This window comes from Sturnira hondurensis, unplaced genomic scaffold (assembly GCF_014824575.4).
Source record: "Sturnira hondurensis isolate 20B ecotype Veracruz unplaced genomic scaffold, ASM1482457v3 Scaffold0019835, whole genome shotgun sequence".
Taxonomy (NCBI): Eukaryota; Metazoa; Chordata; class Mammalia; order Chiroptera; family Phyllostomidae; genus Sturnira; species Sturnira hondurensis.
The window spans coordinates 1,077,725-1,088,919 of NW_028092466.1; the positions used below are offsets into that span (position 1 = coordinate 1,077,725).

Sequence of the window (11,195 nt, forward strand, 5' to 3'; positions counted from 1 at the left end):
ACTGGAAACTAACCCAGATCAGGGATACTGGCAAATACATCAGGGGAACCCCTTCATGTCTCTTACATTTTAGCAAAGCCAGGCAATGAACAGACACGAGCACATCAAATACATGTCAGAGCTATATTTGGCAACATTTATCTTGTTTGCCCGTTTTAAATTTTTATTTGAGTGATTGTTGGTAAGATGAAATGCAGCTTGAAAAAGCTGCTGTGTCTTTCCCTGTGGTGAAGAATGATGTGTTGAGCTTCAAGAATCAAGCTGTGTATGATGCGACTGTTATTTTTTCAAAAGGTCCATCTTGAGCTGTGTTTAACTACTGGCCAATGCTCCCTTTCACTGTGTAGCCACAAGTTAGGCCAATCTTACCACTCCTTGTCCTTGAATCCTTTCTATGAGTATCCATTAATTCCCAACCAAGCTGAGAGTATAAAGAGACACATGAAGACTTTCTGGAGTTGGGAGGAAAGGGATAGAAGCTAACCCATGCCTACTGGCAGGGAGAGTAATTTGCCTAGATGGCAGACGTATCCAGGATGGCAACATATGTTATTAACTCTTATGCTACATGTGTCCCTATTATAAATAAGGCACAGTGTACAAAGAGATCTATTACCTTGCATATCTACACTGGCCTCTTGGGCCTCGAGGCCTAATTCAAGTTTCCTACTTACTTGTAAATTCCTAATCAAAATGCCTCCAAATACACAATACCAGTGTAAAACATCCAGCCAGTTTAGAACTCTATTTAGAAACATACAAGAGCATCAGGAAGCACTAAGACTCCAAAATTAACCCAAATGTGGCTGGATGCTTAGAGTTTCCACTCTTTAACTGAAACCTAAAATAATCTCTCCCTTCTATTCCTGAATCTGCATCACTTCTGGCAGAGATTCTTCGCTCAGCCCTCAATGGCTGAAATGACTAAAAGAGAGAGCTCAGAGAACTCTGTGAGCCTGTGTAGTAGAGTACTAAGAAAAGCAAAGGTTACCAGGTATATTAAATACAGGTGAATTAAAACACACCTGTACTAGGGCAAATTACTTAATTTAAATGTCAGTTCCCAGATCTATGTAAGGGGAATATGCTTAACTACCTTTAAAGGATACATATAAGCATCAAATTAGGTAAGGATAGAGAAAAAGAGCTGTTCACTATTAGTTTCCCTTTTTAAGTCTAAATTCAAGTTTCTCAGGCTCTGTCACCTGGGCCATCTCTATCCTCTAGAGATGGAGACTGCAAAGGAAACTGACCTGAATTATACATGATGGAGTTGGTTATGATACTCAGACCCTGAAAAATAAGGAACATGCTATTGGACCAAATCTATCCAGTTTCTCAAAAGAGGTGAAATAAATAGAATGAAAAAATGAGAACACAGAAAAAGAAGACATGACTCAAAAAATACAGGGTTAACTAATATTATACCTTCAATCAGTTTCAGCACACATTCACTGTGATAAGATGCATTAAAGAAAAATGTGACAAAAGAAGTATCCTGAAAGTGATGTATTTTTCTGCTTTTTAAATTTTAACCCTAGGGTTGCTCTCATGTTTAGTGGAACACAGAGTAATGCAATATATGCTTTCAGAGGGGAATATTTTTTCTCAGCTGGATTTGCATCAGGTTATGTCAAATAAATGGTAAAAGAAATAGCATGCAACAAACAGGGAAAGGCAGGCAATTCTAGGATTTAGAATTATGTATGTACAATGTCCACACAATTCAGTTCTTCAAAATTAACATAAAGGCACCCTCTTATGGTTCTTGGTGAATAAATAGTCCAATATAACTACATATTAGGTGTCTCATAAATGTTGTATATGTATTATTTTTCTCCAATATTTTTGGGAGAAAAAAGTATATTGATTTTAAATCTTCACTTTTTCTCAATGGATAAACTTCACTACACTTGAAAGCTCTGTTTGTAGAATCACACTATCCTGTTTTTACTTAAATTGATATTTATAAAATGTTCAGCTGAAGGTAAATAGGTAAGTCCATAAGTTTTCTGTTATACATCTATATTTGAAACCTAAAAAGAATAACTTAATGTTAGCATATTTAAGAGACTCAGAGGCACCTACAACATATACTATATTTCTTATAGCATACTTTACAAATGCCTCCAAGTTTTTCAGAATCAATTATAGATTCTGACCATTCTTTTAAGTTTTAAAAAAGCTGACATTTCTTAGCTACCTGCATAAAATTTAAGGGTTTTATTTTTCCCTGCTTTGTCTTCTATAATAAATTTAACTTCTTGTGTTTATGAGATCTTTTAAATCTATTACATTTTAAGTGACCAGTAACTAAAGCAGGTAACCACCTGTAGTAACCATTCTTGTATACTGATATTTCATATTTTTCAAAGCACTTTCACACACATTCATCTAATAATGTGATTCTCACAAACAGCCCTATAAGGTAAGTGCTATCCCTATTTTAACAGATGAAATACTCAAGAGTTCAGAAAAGGTGGGTAATTTCCCCAAGGTCACAGAGCTTCTACATGGCAGAATAGTAAACTGAATCCAGGTAGATAATAAAAAATGGAAATCAACAGGTTAGAGAGAAGGATAGGGCCCATTAATAAGGAAGATAAATGAACTGAGTGGATTATGAGGGGTTAGAGACTCAACTAATAATGAAAGAGACTATTAAGGAGACCATTAATAAATAACAGAACTGTTATTACCAATGATGATGGCTAACATGTATAATAGCATTCTGATTACATGCCAGACCCATGCTTCACATGCATTCTCAAAGTACCCGCCCATGGAACAGCATTATTTCTATTTTCCAATTGAGAAACTGAGGCTTGCAGAGGTTAAATATCTTGCCCACGTCACAAAAATCTTCAGTCCTGATGAGGGGATTCAAATCCAGGCCTCCAGAGCTCTGACTGTTAAGCATAATATTAGGAAAACATTATTTCCCAACCTGGATCACTTCTGAGCCACAAGCGTCAAAAGAGTGGTCCAAACTGGGAAATATTAAAAAGGTGTGCAGGGTTATCCAGTGCCCCACACAGTGCTGATCACCCAGAAGTACTTCCAGTATCTGTTATATGAAACGTCTCCCATTATGTCCTATTCAAAACAGCATGGTCATTAAAAACTCCCAGAAAGGCAGTGTTGGGTGGCAAGAAGCAGCAGATTGTATGAAGGGGGTGGCAATACAAGGACCATCTCTGTGAAGTTTTATCTAAAGCCAAAGGCCTTTGGTAGATAAAGCACTGGAGACTAGGTTCTAATATTATAAAATGAGCAAAAAAAGAGAGATCCTAAATTACTCCTTAAGCTCATGCTTTATAACCTGAACTCAGTTCAGCTAGATAGACAACATCTTGAGAATTTCAAGCACTTCTCTTCATTCTGAGTAATCAAAAGAGGTTAAAGAACAGATATAACTAACATGTTCCTGAATCAATCAAAGCTATGCACAGTATTGATTTAAAAAATCATTAGTAATTCAGAGAAAAGTTTGATGTCCTCCTTCTCTCTTTTAAATTCAGCTTAATAGAAAGTTTTGCTTAGCAGGCATACAAACACAGGAGTGGTGGAGGAGAATGGAGAGCAAAAGAATAATTCCTAACCTCAATGACTTTCTTTGCATTCCTAGAACATTCCAAACTCTTTCCCATTTTGGAACCTTCACACCACACTGTTTCTTCTGCTTAGAACTCTCTTCTTTACCATAAGAGAGTCATCTCCCCAGATGGGTCCTCCTTGACCATCTTATCAAAGCAGTTTGCCCACTCCCCTATTATCATCTATCACAAAAGCTAGCTTGTTATCTTCCTAAAACTTTTCTCCAGCAGTAATTGTATTCACTCTTTTCTGTAAACCCAATCAGTACTAGAGTACCATAGCTGGCACTGAGCAAATGTTCAATAATTTTTTTCTGAAAAAATAAATTTATACAGCTTTTTCAAACTACGAATTTCCTCACCCCCTCCCCCTTAAAAAAAACTTACATTATTTTATGTCACCCATTTGGCATAAGCAATACAATCCTAAATTGTTATTTTGCTGTTTCATTTCCCCACCACCACTACCTAGACTGTAAAGCTGTAAGATCAGAAAACCCAAATTTGTTCTTCGACTGTATACCAAACTTGGAACACAGCAGCTTCCAATAACTAATTCAATTTGAATTAATTATCTGAGGGCCTGCAGAGAAAGTGTCCTCTGAGCTCTGACATCATCCTCTTTATATATCACTGTTCTTTATGCACATTAAATTATGGGGAGGGTGACAGGATTATAAAAATGCATATAATACTGTCTCTGCTTCAGTAAATCACACACAGTCTCATAAACACGAAATAATAAATGCTGAACCTAACTAGACACACAGTTATGACAGATTATGGGGGCCTTTAGGAAGATTTTAATCAAAGAACACTGGTCACACTACCAAGGGTACTCCAACTAATTCTGCTAATAATTTAACTAAGCAGTTGGCTAAAGTTGTCAAGAGATTTCTGAGATTGCCTTTTAAAAACAGCATTGCTACTCGAAATTCCCAGTTAACTTAGGAAATGGTCCCTAATGGTCTGGGGCCTGGTCTTTTCACCGGACCCCCGGTCAAGAGCCACACAGGGCTAATAAGCAGGTCCAGGGGTAAAAGCCATTAATTGGGAGAGCTGCCGGAGATGTCCAGACACTACACAGAGCCACCTTGACCCGCGCCTTTCTACTTCCTGTATCTCTCCATTTAAACCGAATCCACTCGTTGTTGTTGTTGTTGTTATTTCTGCCTGCTACGCTAACACAGAAATCCTTGCCCGGAACAGATGGCTTCTCCCAGGCCAATGGCTGTCTAACTACCTTCCAGGTGGCTCAGGCCTCGGCAAACCCCTCTCCTCCCAGCTCACAGAAACCCCGAAGTTTGGGAACGCAGGGTCCAACAGGACCGCGCAGCCTAGGTCAACTCAGCGGTCTGGCTGCAGCTGTGCCCCGAAGGGACCCCAGATGGCCCTGAGGGGGCCCACTGCGGGGGCGGCAGAACCCAGCACGGGTGCGGGGCCGAGGGGCGCCGGGCCCGGACGCCGCCGGCGCCGCCTACCTGAGCAGACGAGGGACGCGGAGCCAGGCCGGGCGGCGGCGGCGGCGGCGGCGGCGGCGGCAGCGGTGCCGCCGCCGCCCGCCCGCTGTAGCCTAGCCCGCGCGTTCCCGGAAACGCGGGCGGGGCGCGCGCCAGGTGAGCCACGGCCCCTCCGGGGGCGCCGCGGGGATGGGCCGGGCCAGGTGGGCCCCGCGCACCCGCGGGGGAGTCCGGCAGGGCCTTGGGGCCGAACGCGGGCGGAGGCCGCGATCGGAGCCTGAGCGGGCCCGAGCCTGGATCCAGGCCGAGCCCTAGGCGGCCGGCACGGGGCACAAAACCGCGAGGGAAAGAGCGCGGCGGCAGCGGGCGGCTCCGGTGGCTTCCTCAGCCGGGTCCGGGGGCGTACGCGGCGGCGGGGACAGGCCGCGACGACGCCGACAGCCGCGCCAGGGAGCCGGGGTCTCGGCGCTGCCGCGTTCCTTACCCTGCATGCTGCTGACGGCCGGGTGGCCCGGCGCCGGGGACCCTACGGGGCCCGGGGTGCCGCTGCCGCTGCCACCCCCGGAGCCGCCGCCGCCGCTCGGGCTCGAAGCCGCCATTGTTGGGAGTGAGGAGCCGAGCGGCGCCGCGGCGGCTGCAATGCAGCAAGCTCAGCCTCTCGTACGGCCGAGGGGCGCGGCCTCCGCCGGCCCTGGCCCCGCCCCAGGCACGCCCCCGCCGGAGCCTGATGGGGCAGCGCCAAAAGCTGAGCCTGAAACAGCCCAGGTTGCGACTTCGGACCCAAAGGCAGTCAGGCAGGCAGAAGTTCGGCACCCGTGCTACGGGGCACAAAGCGGTTTGCAGAATTAGAAGTGTGTGTGCATTTGGGACAACAGAAAGGTACATACCTTGCCCAGAAATTTAAGAACCCACTTGTTGGGTCTCCAACCCAGAAACAGAATGGTAAAGGTGAAAGGGATTCCAGGTGTCTGGCTTCTTGTCGAACCGGTGACGCGGTCCTTCCCGAGGGGAGTTGGCTTACTACCTCTGTCTCCGTCCGAAGTGCCTGTTAGGCCCTACCTAACACCCCAACCCCCTACACTGCCCTGGGGGCTCCCAAAACTACTGCATCCAAACACTACTGAATCAGAATCTACATTTTAATAATATCCCCAGATAATATACATATATACCAGGACTTCGTTGTCCAACCTCCTCCCACCCAGACCTTATCTTGTGCTGAGACTTCATAGCATGTTGAAAATGTGTCCTCAATCAACAGCCCAGCCTTCTTGCTCTAAACCCAGCCTTAGCCATCAAGTTGATACTTGATTGCTCAGGTGCTAAAGAGAGGGCTTAGGGAAAGTAAACTGCGAGAGGAATAAAGACAAATTGAAGGTGAGAGCAGGTAGGTGTACTGAAGCAGAGGGCCTTTTACATTCTGGCCTGCCACAGTCCGCACAGAGTTAGACTGACAGAGCAATAACTCCAAGTCCAGGTCGTTATAAACGTGGCCACATCCCCATCTAAGGAATCAACAGCACGCCTTATTTTTGTTGGTCCTAGGGAATCCTAAATGTGAGCTCCATGGAAGGGAAATGTGATCAGACAGAACCAGAAAGGGAAGTTTACCATCCAGGCTGTCAGCCCAGGGTGCAGACTAAATATTCCACCTACATCTCCTGCCTAGTGCTGATAGGAGAGCTATAACAAGTGACAAAGGAAAAGCAGGAGCCCTGGCCAGGTGGTTCAGTTGGTTGGAGCATTGTCCCATATATCAAAAGATTGCAGATTCACTCCCTGGTACAAGCCGCTATGGGAGGCAACTGATTCATGTTTCTCTCTCACATTGATGTTTCTCCTGCTGTCCTTCCCTCTCTCTCTAGTATCCTCAGGTGGGGATTTTTTAAAGAGGGGAGGAACTGTGGCTCCCTACCATTCTCCTCTGTTAAGGTGTAGATGGTAGATGGCTTCCTTTTCTTTGGGTGTTACATTTTAGCTCCTGTAGAAGTTATTATCTATAATCAAATGAAATTCCTCTTTCAAAACATAAAAAACTTGCTAAATATTGGGAAAAATTGATGCAGAAAAAGGGGGGTACACATACCTTGCATTTCCATTGGGTTGGCCACTTTGGTATAATAAGAACAAGTATCAACAGTCCCTTAGGTTGCTGGCAAATGAACCAAGTGCAGTATCCTGTCATCATCAGGCTCTAGTTGCGTATGACCAGATGCCAAATAGCTCTATGTGAGCAATTTTCTGACACTTTAATCCCGTACCAAATGTATAGCCTTTTTAATAATGGTAATAGTAATTGGCATAATCTATGGGGAGAGGAAAGGCAATTAGGCAATACATATCAATAACCAGCAAATTCACATTTATAATAGATCCTTAAGAAAATCCGCAATGGGCTTAAATCCTTGGCTCTGCCACATAGTGACTTTCCTTCCCAGTGGAGGATGGGAATAACAGATATGACCATTGATATGAACAATGTGTGGCAGGATCAGTGGCCTGTCCTGACCGAGCCTGTGGAGAAGAGTAACGTCTATATCTCCCCCCGTTTAGAAATCTAGCTTGCTGGTTCTTTTTTCAACTAGCAAAAATCGTGCCTCGGATAAACCTCACTGGCCACGATACTGCCACTGTGCAAAGCTTGTTTTTTTTTTATACATATGTCTCAGTGGTTAGATTAAGAGGTCATTTTTCGCTTCATATCCCAAATAAATTGAAAGTAAGTTACAGCTGGATTTTACCTTAGGACCCCAATTTCAGCTTCTGAGAAGGTAGTAAGAAGGGCCATACACCTCAATTTACCTGGAACAATCACCAGATATTTGCTCAGCAGTGGGCTTTGAGCAAAACCAATCTTCTGTCCATCCCCAAATCACTGAAGGCTCCAGACCAGGTCATCCAATGACTGATTTTGCCTCTTCAGGCAGAGGGCTGCCAGCTGTGCAGTTTCTGGATATTGGTTGAACATTGCATTTAATTGAAAATAAAGGGCATGTAAGAAGCTTTGGCTGGTTTATGCCATCAAAAGAACCAAAATTCTGTCTGGTTAAGATAAAAGAAGACATTACATTTGATTGTCAACAATCATGCATGGGTATAAGGATTTCTAGGTAAATTATTCATCACAATATTACTTACAGGAGAAAAAATAGAAACACTTCACTCTAAGTCACTATGACTAAGTGAAAGGTAATATTGGTAGTATTAGCTATGGCATCACCAGATACAAATATATACTATAAAGATACAATTCTCACCTGTTAGAACTATGCTTATAGCCTGTCTTCATATTTTCCATTGTTTATCTATCCTCACTATTTAAAAAAAGAAACTAAAATGGAAAAAAATAAAACATTGGGCATGTCTTTGGGAGCAGAGGAAGTGTAGCACAATTGACTGGGAAGAGCAGGACGGATCTTCAAAGGTAACGGCCATGCTCTACACTTTAATAGAGGTTTAGGTCACACAAATATATGCCCTTGTCAAAGTGAAGCAAATATAAGCTCAGGATTTGTCCACTTCAATGTATGTAAGTTATACATCAAAAGAAAAAACAATAAACAAAAATTGAACTCTAGCTAATGGTATAAATTCTATACCAAATTCTATAAATTCAAAAGGACATGTACTGCTATCTGCAATTTACTTTGAAATGTGTCAAAAACAAGATGGATGAATGAAAGCCTAGTGGGATAGATAGATGAATAGGTATGTGCTAATACAAGAATAATGGAAATTAAATGGTAATGAGAAAATCTAGGTATGGGGTTAGATTGATGTTAACTACAAGTTTTTCAATGGTATGTTTGAAATTTTTCGTAATAAAACATTTGGGGAAGGTAAAAAACAATAAAAATTTTAAATCACACAAAAATTAAACATATTGCTAAAGTAAATTGCCCCCCTAGAGCAAAAATTACAAACCAAATAATATACTTCTAATGAGTAAGTACAAATTTAGACAACCTCCCACACCCCCTGCTTTAGGCAAATACTAGCCGGCTATCTGTCTCCATAGATTTGCCTAACTAATTTGTCTAATTGGGTAGTTTTCTTATAAAAATCAGAACATATTGAAACTTATCCAAAAGAAAGGCATGGCCTAGGCTATAGCCATGTAGGGTTCTCATATGTGAGGACACATATCACTGTGGACTAACCTGAGACCACATGAGCACCTTTGACTAACTCAAGACCGAAAAATTTAATAATCACTTAAGGGAGGACATTGTATTTTGGGTGTTTGTTTTTGAGATTAAGTAACAGTATCTGGTTTGAATTTTAATAACTTTTTGTTTCATGGAGGGGTTTTTTGAGGAATAGCTTTATTTAGCTATAATTTATATACCATATAAAGAAGTGTACAATTCACCAAGTTTTAGTCTATTCATAGAGTTGTACAACCATCATGATAATGAAATTAAGGATATTTCATGACCCCAAAAGAAAGTCCATACCTTTTTTTAAAGATTTTATTTATTTATCTTCAGAGGGGAAGGGAAGGAGAGAAGGAAATAGCAATGTATGGTTGCCTCTCATGAGTCCCTGCTGGGAACTGGCCTGCAACCCAGGCATGTGCCCTGAGTGGGAATCGAACCGTGATCATGTGGTTGGCAGGCCAGAGCTCAATCCACTGAGCTACACCGGCCAGGGCTGTACCTTTTGCAGTCTCTTTTGATTGGCCCCCAACTTCTCACACCCCCAGCTTTAGGCAACCACTAATCTGCTGTCTTCCTATATTTGCCTATTCTAGGCATTTCAAATAAATTAAAGCATACAACATGTTGCCTTTTCTTTATGATTTCTTTCACTGAGCATAATATTTTAAGGCTCATCCATAGTCATAGCATGTATCAGCACTTCGTACACTTTCATGGCTGGAGAATAATCCATTGTATGAATACACCTCTTTTCTTTTTTATACCCACTGATGGACGTCTTTGGTTGTTTCTACCTTTTGGCTATTATGAATAGTGCTGCTATGAAGATTTTTGTACAGAGGTTATATGGACAAATGTTTTCTAATCTTCTGTTTAGACAGCTAGTAGTGGAATTGTTGGGTCACACGGTAACTTTATGTTTAACCACTTGAGGAACTCTCAGACTCTTTTCCAAAGTGGCTGCACTATTCATTTTGCATTCCCACCAGCAGTGTATGAGTATTCCAGTTACTTCTCATCTTAGTCAACACTTCCTGTTATCTATCTTTTTTATTATAGTCACTCTAGTGGGTAGCAATGGATTTTGAAGCATTTCATCTACAGTATCCACTGAACTGGACATTGGTAGCTATGGTATATTTTATAAACTAAAAATGAAACGTGCTCATTTCAAGAGGAGATCCCACAACACAAATTCTTATGACCATAGGTCATCTACTTTTGGTACAATCAGACTGCACCCAGTTCTACCAGTCAGAGTTCAAGAAAGTGGTGCCCTTTTCCAAGAGGTAGACACAGAATTGCTGCATTACTCCAATGATCAGAAATTACAACTAAACTCTATTAGTTATTGATGAGGCACTTTATCAACTACATAGATTAATTGAAGAATTATTGCTGAACACATAGAAAATTATCTACTTTTTGATGTTGAAAAAAATGAATTACTGCCCTGGCTGCTGTGGCTCGGTGAATTGAGCACTGGCCTGCAAGCCAAAAATGGCCAGTTTCCCAATCAGGGCACATGGGTGTGTTACAGGCCATGTTCCCAGCTGGGGGCATGTGAGAGGCAACCAACTGATCAATGTTTCCTTCTCTTTCTCTTTCCCTCCCTCTCTCTAAAAATAAATAAAATATTTTTTTAAATGATCACTCAACATCAGAATTGATAATAAAATTATATGATACAGCAAAAAAAATGTTAGTGAGCAGGAGAGATGCTTCAAGGACAAAAAATAATTTGAATTTGGTTTTACAAAGAGACAAGGTGAACCTTAACAAAAATGTAACTTTGCTTATATTAGTCAGATGCTGAGTGCTTTGTTGACTCTAAATATAGCTCTGAAGACTATCACCCATTATACCATAGGAGCACGTCATATTTTTGTTTATTTGTTTATAATACATAAATTTGTCACATAAACTTTTATTTATTTTGATATCTAAACAGCACAATAACCAATAAATGAATACCAACA

General features: G+C 41.7%; 1 protein-coding gene and 1 pseudogene across 2 annotated transcripts in view; both read right to left on the minus strand.

Annotated features, from left to right (window-relative positions):
• Positions 1 to 5,710, minus strand: part of MAP2K4 (mitogen-activated protein kinase kinase 4) — a 127,094-nt gene extending 121,384 nt beyond the window's left edge. For both annotated transcript variants that reach the window (XM_037028341.1, XM_037028340.1), the window contains exon 1: positions 5,541 to 5,710. In XM_037028341.1, coding sequence (XP_036884236.1) covers positions 5,541 to 5,655 — 115 coding nt within the window. In that variant the 5' untranslated portion in view covers positions 5,656 to 5,710. The remainder of the gene's footprint in view (positions 1 to 5,540) is intronic.
• A 1,778-nt stretch (positions 5,711 to 7,488) lies between these two features.
• Positions 7,489 to 7,698, minus strand: LOC118974759 (uncharacterized; annotated as a pseudogene).
• Positions 7,699 to 11,195: the final 3,497 nt, after the last annotated feature.